Genomic DNA, 17,841 nt, shown 5'->3' with positions numbered 1-17,841 from the left:
TTTCAAAAAAAAAAAAACAACGCTTTTGAATAATAATCTGAACACCAGTTGTCATTGCACCTTGTCTAGGCAGGATAAAATTTTGATACAAAATGAACTTACAGGTCCAAATCCACCTCCACTGGTGACATATTCTGGATGTTTCTTCAAGTCAAAGAGTTCCATCTGCTGGAGAGGAGTCTGACTGGTGGACAACCTCCAGGGCTCTGACAAAACCTGGATCAAACCCAGCTCGTTACAGACTATGTAATGTTTCTAGGCTACAAAACTGATAGGTTTGCAGTTTGTTTTGTGACAGGTCGCTCACAAACCTCTTTGAGGAAAGGTGAATCTTCACCGAGATACTTGGAAACTAAGTAGAGGCAGAAAAGATGACGGTCAATGCCTTTTCCAGTCATGGCCAGTTTGTATAAATTCTGGTGCTTTTCTGTGGCCGCCTTCAGCAGCTTCAGTCTCTCTTCTCTCTGAGGAAAAAAAAAGATTCATGAAATAGAATGATTACTGAAATTAGCAGAAACAAACACACTCACTAGAACTACTGTACAGTAGCAAGGCAAGTTTATCCCCAGGTAACGAGGATCATTCAGAATAACTACTGCACGCATCATGATAGATCTATTAAGAAAATATATATGTTTGACTTTTTCTTTTCTTAGAATGGTTTAACTTGCATCAACCTGGATCAATATCAGAATTACTTTTGCAGGCTGGACAGAAAAGACGCTATGCAGTTCAAAAAAACGATCTTAAGGTTCACAACTTGGCTGAAGTACTTCTTTTAGACAGGTATGTTTTAAAACTATTTTAGCCAAGCAGAGCTTATGTAAACCGTGTTCTTATTTATGAATTGGTTTATATGCACAGAAGTGCTGTTTAGCAACTGAACACGTCCGGCAAAAGATTGGCTATTTTCAAGTTCATGGAGTATCTTTTACTGCATCGAAAATATAGTCGGTTATATAGACCTGAGCATACCTTTAGTTGTTCAAGTGAAAAAGGAGCTGAAAACAAGCGATGTACGAGGATCAGCAAGCACAATTGAAAACGAAAAGTCACTTATTGTCTTGGTAACGTAAGCGCAATGTAAAAAGATGACAGGATTTTCCTGTTTTTAGCACTCCTTTTTTCCGATCAAATTTTTCAGTTTAAGAACAAAACATCAGTAAATGTGCTCTTCCGCCTGACCAGCTGTACTGAGGTGAAGTTTGATTTCTATTCACACATTTGTTCATTTTTGAACAGTGACAGCCAGTGATAGTTCTGGGAAACTATAATTCCTGCTGCCGCTGGCCTGTCCACAACTCTTTCATTCATTTTCTTGTCGGCTTAGTCCCTTTATTAATCCGGGATTGCCACAGCGGAATGAACCGCCAACTTATCCAGCAAGTTTTTACACAGCGGATGCCCTTCCAGCCGCAATCCATCTCTGGGAAACATCCACACACACACACACACTCATACCCGCATGTCTTTGTACTGTGGGGGAAACCAGAGCACCCGGAGGAAACCCACGCGAACGCAGGGAGAACATACAAACTCCACACAGAAACACCAACTGAGCCATGGATTGAACCAGCGACCTTCTTGCTGTGACGCGACAGCACTACCTACTGCGCCACTGCTTCGCCCCTGTCCATAACTACGCTTGATAAAATGCGTGTCTCCATAGAGTTTTCTAATTGGTGAATGACATGATCTAGTGTTACAGTATATCTGATCAGTGCACGTTTGTGAGTTCATGACTTAAGTAGGCGTGGCTTTAGACAGCAGGGGAGGGTCGTAAAATTTCTAAGCTATTATGTTAATGCTAGCATTCTGGCAGATCACCTGACCATGATGTCAGAATTTACTGGTATTTTGGAATGTATGTGTGAACGGTCTTTTCCTGAAAAAAATCACAGAAAGGTCCTTGCCTGTGTGAACTCACTTTTTTTAAATTTACAAACCCATTGAAATATTGCACATTTCACTATTACACAGAGTTGCCATATGGCAACAAATAAAGTTGATTGATTTACAAAAAACTAATTTGATAAAAACTTTGAGTGGTGATTGTGAATACGTCATTATGTCATCACAATTAACTGGAGGTCATGTCTACAGTTTTTTTGTGGATATGACATGAGTTGATCCTTTGTTTTTATTGGCATTTACATTTGCATTCAGCAACTACTCACAATAAACGCCAGTCTGCCAGGAATCGCGCCACAGAAAAAATGGACATCGTGTGACTTAACGAAAGCACATCATTGGCTAAACTAAGGTCTTCTCTTTCCAACAAAAAAATAGAATGTTGGTCTTTAAGAAACAGTGGCAGGAAATGAACATAATAATCATGTTGCCATATGGCAACACAATGCGGTAAAGGGCTAAAACAAGATTCTCTCAAAGGTATAACACTAATGCTAATATAATGTTTGTTTAGAATCTAGTATAGTCTTTGATTTTATCAAAATGTTATACATTTGAAGTCAAAATGATTAGCTCTCCTCTGATTTTTTTTATTATGTTTAACAGAGCAAAGAAATTTTCACAGTTTTTCTTATAATACTTTGTCTTCTGGAGAAAGTCTATTTTTTTTTTATTTCAGCTAGAATAAAAGCAGTTTTAAATAAAAAAAAAAAAAAATTTTAAGTTCAATATTATTAGCCCCCTTAAATATATATATATTGGTTGTCTACAGAACAAGCCACTATTATACCATGATTTGCCTAATTACCCTAACTTGCCTAATTAACCAAGTTTAACCTTTAAATTGGACTTAAAACTGAATACTAGTATCTTCATAAAATATGTACTGTAATCATTAGAAATGAGTTATAAACACTGTTATGTTTAGAAATGTGTTGAAAAAACCTTATTTTTATTAAACTGGGGAAAAAATATCCAGGGGGCTAATAAGTCAGGAGGGCTAATAATTCTGACTTCAACTGTATATACAGTAAATTGTTCATAGGGGTGTAACACATCAAGATAATAACTTAATAACTTTTTTTTCAACTTGTAGGTTAATCCCAAAGCATCCTTTACTTGGGTAAAAGCACAGATACTCATGTTTAAAACGACTCTGCTAAAAGTTGAAGTACCGACTACACTTGTGTACTCAAGCTAAAGTAAAGAATTACGGCCTCAAAAATGTACTTAGGTAAATATCCGGTTTCCCCGCATGTACACTGTAAAAAATGCAGGGTTCCACACAATTCATTCATGTTGTCCCAACACAAATCGATTAAGTTAACTTAACACTTTTAACAAATTTATGTGGATTGAACTTTAAAAAATCCATTAAGTTGTACCAATGAAATCTCAGTATTGTGTTGTTTAGGCTCATTTAAAATAAGTAGTTAGAACAAGTAAAAATAAATAAATTTTAAGTGTATCCCGACACAAACTCACAGCATTCATCATGTAGTTTAGCGGCTGTTGGATCAAAAATGTTCATACACTCTAAAAAGAATTATGTAGGCCATGTATATCTTTATAAATAATTTCTTACATTTTAAACTGAATTCTGTCCAAAATATATATTTTTAAAAATTATTTATATTTGAATATTTTTTCATTGAATATACTGAAAATATGTTTTCTTTTGCTAAAATAAATACTTATTGTATTTGACTGCAAACTATTTATTTATTTTTATTTATTTATTTTTATTTTTTGCTTTACCAGCTCTCAAAGATAACCGGTTATTACAGTATTGTTTTTCCAGGGTATTGTGGATATTTTATTTAATGGATAAACATTAATTCTATGCTAAAAGCTACAAACACATGCATGACTACAACCTACAAAACATGTGCATGATCTTTGATTATTTGAATTATATTTTTATTCATAAACTGCCCAGAATAGTTACTTTTGTTGTTGTAAAACATTTGTTGCCTGACTTTAACTGCAGTTCAGCAGTTTAATTTTATCTCATGAACATTTCATTCATGCCCCCATGACAAACTGGAGTATTAGACGCAAATAAGGAGTAAGGACTGGTGAATGTTATGGAATTTAATAACGCACGCCAAATGGAAAGAAAAAAAACTTCTGCATTTCGCGATGTGTGTGTGTGCTTGTGTGCGGTCCTTTACTGACAGCCGCGTGTATGGACCTTGTCAGAAAATATGGCGAAAAGTCCTACATGACGGTAATAGTTTGATTGTAGTGCTTACTTCAATAATGCCACTAATGTATACATACTCCACACGTCCTTATTCCATTTCTGTTTAGTTCAGTTATGACTGATTAAGTCATATCAGATCAGATTAAGGTAATCAAAAATCGCTGTTTGGAGCTTATGTAGGTCTACAGTTCAAAATTCATGTTTAACTGAATAAACAGTTAAACACAAGTACATCTTATTGGACATTATTTATTTTCATCACCAATAATCAAAGTAGTACAGTTTCTCAAGCAGTTTGTGATGCATTTTGGAATCAGGAGATGAGCCCCTGGTCTAATGCGCCATCTGGCTTGAGAAACCAGTTCTGAAAGACTTATTATTTGGGTAGCACACATATTTTGAATGCCTTCGGCAGAATTCAAATGAGCCATTTTAATCCAGATTATTCCAGATTAATTCAGAGATTAATCTAAATTTAAAAACTATAATAACAATAGATATAATAATCTATGCCCACCTATAAAAATCATATAGTCAATAAAAAAATCTATTAAAAATACTTGTTAAACAGCATAAATTCTGTAATAGGAAATATAAACTTATCTGGAATGCATAACGTTTTTAGAAAGTATTTCATTGTTTTAGTACTAAATGTACAAATCTTTACAAAAAAGCACTTATTTTTAGATTGTCCATCAGATTTCTTCAGAAGAGAAAGATGGGAAATACTGTGAGAATTTCTTTGGTCTGTAAAACATCACATTTGTTTAAAATTGACAGCAGTGCTAATAACTGAACTATATACTGTATTTTTTTTACCCACCGTAGCTTTCTCATCTATCATGGCATGAACAAAAGCACAGGTCTCATTGGTGCAGGAGCGCACAGTCTCAGTGCGACCTTCTCTGAACAGACGTGTCATGGATGCTTCATACGTCAGACAGAACTTGCCTTTATCCTGCAATAAGAACAAATTGAACATATTACACAGAAATCACATGAATAAACAACACAAAATTCTTTATAACTCTCTCTTACCCTGAAGTGTGCCAGCTGGAGGGCGAGCTGAATAAAGCCATCAGGGCTGGTCTTGCATTTCTTGATTAAGCCTTTGCCAAAGTCATTAAAGGGGAAAATGTGCATGTCTACATCGTCTGCCAGAGTATTGGCTACTTTCAAAGAGCTGCTGATCACTGTCTGGCACTGTGAGTGTCAATGAAAAGAGGTTACTTCCTTCACTGTAAAAAAGCTGGGTTCCACACAATCCCTTTACATAATGGTTTTCAGAATTTTAAGTTGACTGAAAATAAAACAATTAAGTTCCCCCCCCAAAAAACCTAGAGAATTGTGTTGTTTCCACTCATTTTAAGTAAGTAGTTTGAACAAGCAGCAAAAATATTTATTAAACTATAAAGTGTACATAATTCTTGTTGAAAACACACAATGGATATTTAACTGACCTCCTCTGGGATGTCCCACTGCAATCTCTGGGGTCCCGGCATGTTAGGATGGGGGTTTCCTTTGCAGTGGCCCTCCTCAGTATAGCCCAGTCTCACTGGATCCGATGACAAGACTTGCTGCACACACATACAGTACACATTCAAATGAAATTAACAGTTTCTTACAGTAAGGTTACATCAAACTGTTCCAAATTCATTGTGAAGAAATAAAAATTTATTAATAAAGCCAACTACTTAAAGAGATTTTAATATTTTTTTTGTGGTGAGCTGTCTTTAAGGTTATAATACAGTTTTCATCAATTGCTTTGGCTCAATTTTTAAATTCAAGTTTTATTTTTCAAAACAGTAAGATCTGATCTCTGAATAATTAACTTCTCGTTCACATCAGATTAGAATTTATTGTTGATTTGAGCAAATTGCAACTCCTTTGGCCAACAGTAAGAACAATTGTGTTTGGTTTCTACAAAAACTATTCATATGTGGCTTGTTGAGTCGATTCTCATTAATTCTCATCATGTAAATTATCAAAAAATTTGGGTCACAAGTTGCCTTAAAGGGTCATGACACCCCCCACTTTCGGTTCAGGTCTACCTCAGAATTTTTTCAAAAGATGCATTATAATGGGCGTGGAGCTCCGCAAGCAAAGGCAGGAGAGGTCATGGCCAGCAGGGGAGAAGGAGGGGAGTGAACAACTGTTGTCGTTAGATCACAAAATAAGACACAAACCATGAGGAGACGCATGATTTTAAAGTTTACAAAGTTAAAATGCAAAGAAATAAACAGCAATTGAATGCCCTGCTACATTTGTTATTCATAAATTTATATACAGATAACCACAATTTATGTCATTATAAAGATAATGGTTTTCATATAAACACTATAAATGAGGACTTTTCCCTCAATCCCCAGGTCTGAATGCAGACTCAGTGCAGCTGGTCCCTTGCCCAGTCTATTTTAACCATTAGCCCTGCTGGTAATCTGGAGGATTTAGACAGCACGGCAATGTGTCTAAATGTGAACGAATTCCTGATAAAAGACAAGTCCGCCATTCTCCAATTCTCGTACTGCTCTCCCGACAAAAAATGCTTGCCGCACACAAACAGCTTTGCTTTATCGACCCTGACAGCATCGCTGGGAAAAACATGCAACAAACCCCGTGGATCATGGAAACAAACACATATGAGCCTTCTTGAATGGCTAAATACTGTGTGCCGTGGGTCCGTGTCAAAATTAATCAATGCCCACCTATAAAATAAACGTGAAAAATCATTCAAGTTCTGTTTCTAATGCCAATGGTAACAAAGTGGAACACACATGAAATTTGTTCAGTAAATGTGATTTACATATTGTGCAGATCTTCATTAAAAAATGTGGAATGATGCCATTATATAAACAGCGGTTTTTATCCAGTGTGACTTTTTTTAAGGTTGACACATGCCAGTATCTCAATTAATTTTTTTTTTACCTCCCACAAATGGCCAACGATGGGTGCATCAGCCCAGGAGTGTTCTGCATTCAGTCCCATAGTGCCGTTCTTGAATACAATAAGGTTCAAAGACTTATCAAACCATCTAGAGAAAAAGAACATATACACACATAATTAAAAACACACTTTTTAAAGTTAGTCACAAATTTAAGATGTTCTAGCATTTTTTAAGGGAGTCACGCTCACCATTAATTATTAAATATAACAGTTTTATAGTAGTAATTATGAAATATTACAATTTAATATAAGTGTTTTCTGTTTCATGTCATAAATAGTCCTAACATGAAATTCTTAATTGTAGCTTTGTAGTTTTAGACTTTACTAGTTATTTAGTGGCTCTCAATCCTTTAGAAATTATTCTAATATGCTTACTTGGTGCACATGGAAGTTAGCCGGCAGCTAGCTTTCTGCAACTCTTACATGGTCACCCACAGAAACTAAGCAGGGCTGTGCACGGTCAGTACCTGGATGAGAGGCTACATGAGAAAGCTAGGTTGCTGCCGGAATTGGTGTTGGTGAGACCAGCCGGGGGTGCCCAACCTGAGGTCTGTGTGGGTCCTAATGCCCTAGTATAGTGACGTCCAGTGAGCGCCATCTTTCGGATAAGATGTTAAACCGAGGTCCCGACTCTCTGTGGTCGTTAAAAATCACAGGATGTCCTTTAGTAGGGGTTTAACCCCTTCATCCTGGCCAAATTTGCTTACTGTCCTCTGTCTATCATGACCTCCTAACCATGATTGGCTTCATCACTGTCTTCTCTCCACCAAGTCCATTAGCTGGTGTGTGGTGTGCGGTCTGGTGCAGTATGGCAGCTGTTGCATCACCGAGGTGGATGCTGCACACTGGTGGTGGTTGAGGAGATTCCCCCAAAAATGTGTAAAGCGCTTTGAGTGTCTAGAAAAGTGCTATAATGTGAGGAATTATTATTATTATTATTAAATATTTCTACCAAAAACAGTTGTGCTGCTAATTTTTTGTGGAAATAATGACCTTTTGTTTAAGATTATAGAAAAAAGACAGTTCAGAAAACCAATTTTTTTTTGCATTTATAATATTTTCTTACAATATATTTTAATAAAATATCTTCTAAAAAATCATATTTTATTTTACATTCAAGTCAAACAGGTTTGGAACAAGTTAAGAGTGATTAAATGACACAATTTGACTGAACTATCCCTTTAATAGAAAATATTTTAATAACCTAATTTAATTTAAGAGCTCTTAGTCACCTGTCATAGCATTTTCCATGGAGCAGAGATTTGCCATAGCTGTCCAGTGACTGGATAGGATTGTCTGGCTCATAACGCTGCTCGGAATCATCCAGAGTAACAAAGAAAGCAGCCTTCTCCACAGCATCCAGGGACTGCTTATTCTTTCCACGAATGAAAAACTGTGAACGGGCTTTGGCCCAGGGAACTCTGGGTAATGGGAAACAGAAGCATTGATAAACTCATGTTGTTTTATTGACTTTGATTACAGAAAGAGAGAAAATGCACATCTGGTTCCATAAATGAAGGCTCAAATCTGTAAACATAGCGGCCACAAAATGTTCTGTTCTCAAATCCAGGGAAGCAAAAAAGGTGGTTAAGAATAGATTATATGCTGGTGTTAAAATGTATTGCTTTAATGCACTCCTGCATTGGGCTCACACATACACTCTCTACTCTTGACTACTAAAAAAAATTCCCGCTAACATTTGAGTGATGTTGAGTGCATACCTAAACACCACTGATTGGCCATTGTGTTCACCTGCTCAATAGAAAGGACTGTGACTGGCCCTGAAGGTCACCAGTACAACACTCTTCAAACACCGTATGAAAGCTGTGAAGATCAGTCGATCCATCAGTGGATCGCTTCTATATCAGCTCATAGACAGACCAGCTGATTGATGCGACTTTGCAAACACAGATATTTAATGGTGCTCAACAGGGCTCAAATGTTAGCAAAGAATGGATGTTTGGAAATGAAATTCCAGTGTTGTGACAACACAAGTCACAAGATATTTTAAATAATTTTAAAATACATTTTTTATTTAAATTTAAATTCTGTGAATAATATTTTTTTTTTCATGAAAAAATGCAATAAACGTACATTTTGGTTAGTATATGCTTTCATAACAGTTCAGTATAAATAGGTATAAGCAGTTCACACTAAGAAAATTGCTATGAAAATTACTTGTTTTCAACCCAGGCTCATTATTGATACGTACTCCTCCATACATTTCTGAACAGCAGAAAATATGTCCCAAGAGGTACTTTTTTTAAGGTTTTGTTTTCATGAATCCACCAGAGCCCACTGTGTATGCTTTTTCAGACCTCAAATTTCTCTTGCGAGTGCCATTCACGCCTGCTGGTCTGACCGATTGACTGACCCACCCTCCTTCTAAACCCAAGCCACAGTGTTTTCAAAAGCAATCTAAAAAAATAATAGTGCCCACGGCCGCCTGATTTTTACCAAGTTCATAAGATCCTCCCTGCAGGCACAGGACATCATCATGACGATATATTTATGTTGTACCCCAACGTCATGGGGACATTGGATTTTGTTTGGAAATGAAAATCAGATTGACGTCAGAACCCAAGGTCAAGTCCAACCTAAAATCAATCTTAAATCAAGCAAATATCAACATCTAATCATGTTACACCTTGACGTTGTGTGGACGTTACCACTATAACATCTATAAGACGTTGAATTTTGATCACTTTCCACACAACCTAAATTCAACCAAATATTAACGTAATTTGACGTCGTTATTACACGTCAAAATAGCACTGTTTTTAGATGCTGGCTAGGCATTGAATTTTGGTCACCTGACGTCATGACTTAAATCTAACCTAGTATTAACGTCTTATGATGTTGTGTGCCTGCTGGGTTACCACATTCTCACCCTGTTATTTACTTGTTTATTTTTTTTTGCCTTTTGTTTTTGTTTTTCGTGCTTTCTGAAACCGTTCTTTGCCAGACTCCAACCCTGTCGTCGCAGTCAAATTCCCTCTGCATCTCAAGTCCGCTGACGTACATAGTGAGCCACTGGGCAAACTTGTGACAGTGGAAAAGCCCTCCATGTTGAGGTAAGCAGACAGCTGATAGCACGGAAAGAAACAGAAGCCATCTGCGGCGTCATACCGCCCCATAGTGGTTATTTTTAAGACAAAATACAGCCATATGTAGCTCTGGCTACATAATTCGCACTCACCAGAAATGCACACAGGGTACGGTTTTACAATGAGCCTGTGCTGTTTGTTTTAATGATTTAAAGTCTTCGGAGACAATGACTTTATACACAATGCACATTTTAAATGAATTGTTTTAATATTTTTCCAGTCTTTAATAAATGTATTTAAATAAACCAGAAGCACTCACCTGTCTCCCGCAGTCAAAGCAGCCAAAAACTCTTCACCTGGCTGTGGTTCGGATTTGTCTGCCAAGATCCTCTCCATCTGCTGCTCAATTTCTCGAGGCAACAACAGGCGTCCGTCATAAAACATCCACACCTTGTAAAAGCGGCCCTTGTGGTACACGGCGATGTGTTTGCTCTCATTCACATGCTGAAGGACATCTGATATATACAGGAAATATGGGCTTTAAGCATGAAGGTGTACACATGCATATGGAATTACAGTAACATTGTTCTGTAAATCATTTAGTGATTCTTGTGATTTAAAATAGGCACATGTCATATTAAAGGGAAAGTTCACCCAAAGTTTTATATGTACTCCCCATTTATTCATAAGTGGTTCTAAACTTTAATGAATTTCTTTCTTCTGTTAAACACAAAGCAAGACATACTGAACCATGAAGAGAAAAAAACATCTATAGGAGAAACAAAAACATTACGGAGTAATGTATCAGAATGATAATGCACCAATGCATACAGCAAGAGTGGTGATAGAGTGGAATGGTTAACATGAAAGTGAAGTTGAAAATCAACCATGGCCTGCACAGTCACCAGACGCAATATCATTGAGTCACAATTTACACAATTCACCTATAGCGCATGTCTTTGGACTGTGGGGGAAACCGGAACACCTGGAGGAATTCCATGCCAACATGGGAAAAACATGCAAACTCCACACAGAAATACCAACTGGCCCAGCCAGGCGTCGAAGCACAGACCTTCTTGCTGTAAGGCAACCACTGAACCACCGTGCTGCCCCTTTGCCCAACATTTTTCAATAAATCTCGCTTTGTCTTCAACATCAACAAAAACAAAAATTAAGAATCTCAAACAGGTTCGGAACAAGTGGAGCATGAGTAAATGATCTTAGTACACGATTAAGTGATTTTCATTTTTGGGTGAACTATGCCTTTAAGATTTTAATTGTTATGGATTAGTTGATTAGTTGTCAGTAGGCAATTATGCGAAAAGCAGATGAAAAAAAGGCAAAGTAAATGAGAAGACAGGCTAAAATATAGAGTATGTATAAATATATTCCTTTTTTTATTACCAATATATCAACAAATGAAATGGATGGATCGCAGATTTCCAGATTTTTAGCCCATCATTTAGTCTATGTATTTAAATGTGTAAATGTGTGAAAATGTATATTTATTTGGTTTTAAAGCAATTTCACTAATATTATTGTAATATAATAATAGTAATATTAAAATGTCCATATGATTTTTTTACAATACAGATTGTAAAGGAATTTATTCTGTCTTTTCTGTCATTTCAATTAATATTAAAATTTATTATCATTATTTTTTAATTATTATTATTATTATTATTATTATTATTTAATATGTGTATACAGGTGTTAAAATAGTTTTAATCATTTTAGTTTTATTCTAAATGAAAATGTGAAAGTTTCCAAAACAAAACTTAGTAGCACAGTTTAGTAACTACACACTATGAATCATTTACTAAGCATTAGCATCTATTGAATTCATTATTTGTTAAGCATGAACTCTACATTGATAAACGTTAGTAAGCAGTTTATAACTGCAGCTACAAATGCTTTTTCAGCTATTTATGCTTTGTAAATCCCTTATAAGTGACCATTAAAGGCTTGGTATTAAATGAACGATAATCTTTGCAATTTTTTCTAAAAAGTTAAATTACTGTAAAGTTTAAACATTGCTGGATAACAGGAGTGTCAAAATACGACATAAAACTGGATAAAACAACAACAACAATACAATAATTTAACAAGATAATAAGATGCAATGTTCAAACTCTACAGTGATTTTATTTTAGATCAGGTTGCAAAGATTTTTCATTTTTGAAGTACAGTTTCATTTGTGTAACTTTTTTAATGAATAGGAATGAATATTGTCATTTATAAGGGATTTATGAAGCATAAATAGTCCTCACTTCAGATTATGTAACAAATTTAGATGAAGTTGAGGTAATAAAGCATTTGTTAATATACATAGTAACCATTAATATATGCCTTACTAATAAGACATATAAACATTGATTTCAATAGTTTATTAATCATTTACAACTCATTCTGAATGATCCTAAAAACCCTCAACTACTCTTAAATACAACTGGTTTGTAAATAATGCGATACTTCATTTAGTAATGAAAAATAAATTATTAACAAAGTATGAAAGTACAATTATTAAGCACATTTTAAATATGTTTGTAAGTCAACAATACAGCATTTGTAGCTGCAGTTATAAACTGCTTACTAACGCGTATTAATCTAGAGTTAAGGGTTAGCAGATAATGAATTTACCCTTTCCTAATGCTTAATAAATGATTTATAGTGTGTATCATTATAAAGTTACCTGATTTTTAGTTGACATGCATACTAATTAATTCGGTGTAGTATTTATAGTAATTAAAAACTATTTTATAAATATTTTAGTTATTTAAAAATGTGAAGAAAAAAAACACATTAAAGTAAGTAAATACCACATACAACTTTTTACATGATGCTGTAATTTTTAGGTTATGTCAATTGTAAATGGAATAATAAATAAAAACAGAAACATTTAATATATTAAATTCTTAGAACTATCTCATAATTAATTAAATATTAAAACATTGGCTCTTATATAAAATATAAGCACAACATTTTAAGGCTTTACAGTACACTTATCAGTAAATGTATCTATATGCTCTTTAGGGCAAACTTGGTCTATTTCATGTAACAAAAACAGCTTTTAGTTGACTTGCATACTAATTAACTTAATATAGCATTTATAGTCATTAATCAAATATTTATAAATCAGTTATTTATAAAAAAAATGTACAATAAATATTAATATGAAAATATAAATCCCACACATACAAATATTTTGTCATGTGGTGCTGTAATTTTAAGTTATGTCAGTTGTATTTATGTCAAAAAAATATTATATATATATATATATATATATATATATATATATATATATATATATATATATATATATATAAATATATATATATATATATATATATATATATATATATATATATATATATATATATATATATATATATTAGTTACTAATCTAATGACTTAAGCATTTCCACTAACTATCCATGCATTCCAACATCCCTCTTAAGTGTACATTATAAATGAATTTTCACTAAATATAACATTACATTTATTTCACTGCCCCTAATGTATTGCCAGATGGCAGTAAAACATGTTATTTCCTGTACCTCATTCATCCTGTTTCTGATAACAGGTTAATCATTAAATCACGCAAATAGCTTATCAAGTTATCGAAAACGGTTAAGCACACAAAACAAATTCCTTACCATCTGCCTCCTCCAGAAACATCAGCTAAATAAAGCGCAGTGTGAACAGCAAGCCTAAATTACAAACCTGCTTCGTGCATTTGACGCTTGCAGCAGCCACTAGCATCTACAAAGAGCAGATTCAATGCGAAATAAAGGCAGGCAAGAAGGAAGCTCTACCTGTTTCTACACCTGGAACTCGACTGGTGTTGAACATACGCTCGTACTGAGATGAGCACATGGGGATAGTGTTTAGAACCATGAGCTGTGAAGCAGAAGGGAAGGTCAAACACTAACAGGAGAAAAAAAAACAGAGGAAGAAACCCCACATACCACACTATGGAAACCTGTAAAACCGGAAGATGGAAAAATAGAAAAAAAAGAGTGAAGGATCATCGGGAGAGATGAATTCAACTTGGTGACCAGCCTGCAGATAGCAGCACAGTTAGAAGATATTAAATGATTTACTAAATCATAACTCATTTCCAAGGTTCAAATCAAATGTGTTTTGTTTATTTTGGTATTTTAGGATTATTAGTTAGTGGTCAACAAATATTGCACTTTTTTTGCAGTTTGGGCTGTTTATAATTCTTAACTCTAAGATGTCAAATTGTTTTAAACCCCCACACACACACACGCTTCTTTGTTGTTGTTTTCTTCACAGTATTTTCTGTAATAGGGGAGAGCAACCCTTGATGGAGGTCCCAAATATCAGCTGATTTCAGGACTGTGTGCCACTGTTAGCTCTAAATTTCAGTTTTTGAGTGCAAAAATGTAATTATTGTAAGGTTTTTTATTATTATTATTACAAGTTGTGTTTATCTCAACAGTGAAAACATTGCTACTTCACAAACGTCACTTTGGAGATTGTATTTGAAGAAGTCTCTAGCATAATGCCTAAATTGATGACAAAAACTGACGATGTTGCTGCCATTTTAAGATTGTAAGGCTAAACGGCATGAAATGCCATCAGTCTACAGAGATTTCCCAGTATTTTTATGTTGCAATCGGGAGATCACAATAATTAACCTCAAAAAAGCCAAAGTAGCGCAAACACAACCAGATTACTGTTGTGTTTGTGATTAAAAAAATGATAAACACATGAGGGCATTTCTTCATTCTTTCTTTTTACTGAACTAGTCTGCAGTGACAAAAACAGAAGACTCATTAGAAACAAACAGATGGCAAACTAATAAGTAATTCAGGGTTATACAACGAGTGGCCAACACAAAATACATACATTCCTGATATGTAAGTCCCATCTTACACTTAATACACAACAACTACTATGGTATAACTACAGCACTACAACATACAAATAGAGAGATCATCTTAGAATGTCACTCACTAGTTAATATAATGATTTGATCAGCTGTAGTTTGAAATTACGTTGTTTTTATCCTCTAAGGGTTTATTATGTGGTCTCTGTCACCATGTGGTGGAACATCAACCGTCTTTGCATACGCGCTGTATCTTCGAAGTTATAAATATTTAAAAAATGGCAATATCCTCATAAATGAACTGCATAGTTGTAATCTAAACAACTACATTCTCGACCAAAAAAGCCTAAAAGTACATTATGTTGTCCAACAGCTGCAATTTCTAGAGAAATACCTTATGGAGAAAGTCATATTTATTTTAGTTTGGCTAGCATACAAGGAATAATACATCATTTATTTTTTCAATTGAGTACAGTAAAACCACTGTCAGCAAAAATCTAATTAGCCATTTAAAGTTGAATACTAGTAAAATAACTAGCAAAATATGTACTGTTGTCATGGAAAAGACTAGGTAAATTAGTTTTTAGAAATTAGTTATTAAAAATATTATGTTTTGAAATGTGTTGAAAAAGTCTTTAATCCATCAAACAGCACTTAAAAAATATTAAAATAATAAAAAATATATAGTATATGTATATATAAATAAATAAATAAAAAATACAAATAATGAAGGATATCTAATAATTTTGACTTTAACTGTATATACAAAAATAAATACCAAAGTAATTAATTATCTCATAATTAATTACATATTTAAATATTTAACAGGCTCATTTTCAAAACGTACGCTATATACATTTCTGGAGAGCACCAAATACATCTCAGGAGCTACATTTTTTTTTCAAGTTTTTGTTTTTCGTGAATCCAACAGAGGCTGCTGAGTAAGTTTTTTTAGATCTCAAATTTCTCTCGCGATTGCCATATGCGCCTGCTCTTCTCGTGTAAACCAGAGGCCGCTGTTGACTGACTGACTCACTTCAACCTACCCTAAACTCAACCAATAGTGTTTTTAAAAGCACCAATTGACCCGCCCACCCACTTCCCTAAACCCAACCGACAGTTTTAAAATGCAATCCAGAAAAAGAAAAGCCCTTTCCTGATTTTTACCGCGTTTTTAGACTTTACCACATTCTTACCCTGTTATGTACTTGTTTGTTTTATTTTTTGTCTTCTGTTTTTGTCTTACTTGCTTTATAGAATCGTTCTTTGCAGAACTCGAACCGCGTCGTCGTGGTCAACTCCCAACATCTCAAGTCCGCTGACGTACATAGCGAGCTAACTGGACAAACTGGTAACAGAAGGAAAGCCATCCAAATGGAAGTAAGTGGTCAGCTGCAGGAACAGCATCATACCACACCGTAGTGTTCAGCTGCGTCCCAAATCGCATACTTATGCACTATTCTACGCCATTTTGTAGTATAAATAGTGTAAGTAGTGCGTTCACAGTGAAAACTCTAAAAATAATAAGTGTACTTTAATTACCCGGATGATGCACTCATTCAGCTGTTAAAATGAAGTGTGAAATGATGGACACTTCACGCACTCAACGACCGCAGGTTTGCTTACATAGCGGAAGAGGCGGAGCTATCGGACGCACATGTTGGATAACTTTATTTATTTTGGATGGTGAAAGCAAAATTCTCCTACGAGAGTGATTATAGCGCCTCCCGATGGTGAATGTGGTTATACTCACGGCAGGTAATATTGGATAATTCGGTCGTTTATTTCACTTATTTGGCAACCGTCAAACGTCATCAGGGAAACGGTTTGAATTTCCGCTCAGTAAAAAACCATTAGTGTTCCATTTGGGACGACACTACATACATGTACTATCCTGTTGAGTGTGTAAGTGCATAAGTACATAGTGCATGAGTGCATAGTGTATAGTGTGCCATTTGGGACGCAGCTTTCGTTTTAAAGATGAAATGCAGCCATACTGTGCGTACTTCTGACTACGTAATTTGCGATCTCCAGAAATGTATATGGGGCTATGTTTTCAGAATGAGCCTATGTTAAAAATAATACATCTGATATAATAATTAAGCTCTAATTTTTTCAGGTTATACAGTGCACCTATTAGTCGACCACTACAAACCAGCTAGCGCTACTTTTCTGCAGTCCGCTGTGCTGTTGTCTGAGGCTGAATCTGGATGTTGGTCAGGTTTGGCCTCTGCTGCAGCTGAGGAAGGAGCGAAGGTTATGGGGACAGGTTGTGGCAGGACGAGCCCCTCCACTTACCTGTCTCAAGCCCGGGAATACGGCAAGTGTTAAACATCCTCTCCCACTGTGCCGAACACAGTGGCACTCGGTTCTCCAGCAAGTATAACTGTGCGTGTGGTGTGTTAGTGCACATACAGTAGCATATGCAGCAACATCCAGGTGTAAGGAACAAAACAAAGATTGTTTATGAGGGAGTGCTCGTTCTCAGTCATGCAGAGAGTGTTGAGGGGTTAGAGAGAGAGAGATGCAGGGTATGACAAGTAAACTAATTAAAGCATAGTACTAAATATATCAAGGAAAAAACACTGACTAATGAAATAAAATATAAAAAATTCACAGGTGGGTTAATAATTTTGTACTCTATATTGTATAGAAAAACACCATTATATTTTCTTCATCACACATATAAAGTTAGGTCCAGAAATATTTGGATATTGACACAATTCATTTTTGGCTTTATACATCAACGCAATGGATTTGAAATGAAAAAAAGATGTGCTTTGACTGCAGACTCTCAGCTTTAATTTGAGAACATTTACATCCAAATCAGGTGAACGCTGCAGGAATTACAACGGTTTGCATATGTGCCTCCCACTTGT

General features: G+C 35.1%; 2 protein-coding genes across 4 annotated transcripts in view; one reads left to right on the top strand and one right to left on the bottom strand.

Annotated features, from left to right (window-relative positions):
- Positions 1-17,841, top strand: part of LOC147837707 (uncharacterized) — an 838,558-nt gene that overhangs the window by 606,331 nt on the left and 214,386 nt on the right. The gene's annotated exons all lie outside the window — the stretch shown is intronic.
- Positions 1-17,841, bottom strand: part of cpt1ab (carnitine palmitoyltransferase 1Ab (liver)) — a 46,251-nt gene that overhangs the window by 7,351 nt on the left and 21,059 nt on the right. The window contains exons 9-17 of one of the 3 annotated variants that reach the window (XM_087312367.1): positions 17,261-17,348; positions 10,427-10,622; positions 8,293-8,481; positions 7,043-7,148; positions 5,578-5,694; positions 5,156-5,320; positions 4,941-5,075; positions 312-464; positions 103-216 (exon numbers count right to left, since the gene is read on the bottom strand). In XM_087312367.1, coding sequence (XP_087168493.1) covers positions 103-216; positions 312-464; positions 4,941-5,075; positions 5,156-5,320; positions 5,578-5,694; positions 7,043-7,148; positions 8,293-8,481; positions 10,427-10,622; positions 17,261-17,348 — 1,263 coding nt within the window. Of the gene's footprint in view, positions 1-102; positions 217-311; positions 465-4,940; positions 5,076-5,155; positions 5,321-5,577; positions 5,695-7,042; positions 7,149-8,292; positions 8,482-10,426; positions 10,623-13,922; positions 14,008-17,260; positions 17,349-17,841 lie in introns of all 3 variants that reach the window. The other 2 variants (XM_087312368.1, XM_087312369.1) reach the window with 2 other exon arrangements.

This window comes from Danio rerio, chromosome 25, assembly GCF_052040795.2.
Source record: "Danio rerio strain M-AB ecotype USA chromosome 25, GRCz13ab, whole genome shotgun sequence".
Classification (NCBI taxonomy): Eukaryota; Metazoa; Chordata; class Actinopteri; order Cypriniformes; family Danionidae; genus Danio; species Danio rerio.
Note: the sequence above shows the minus strand (reverse complement) of the source record. Positions and strands in the feature narration are given on the sequence as shown.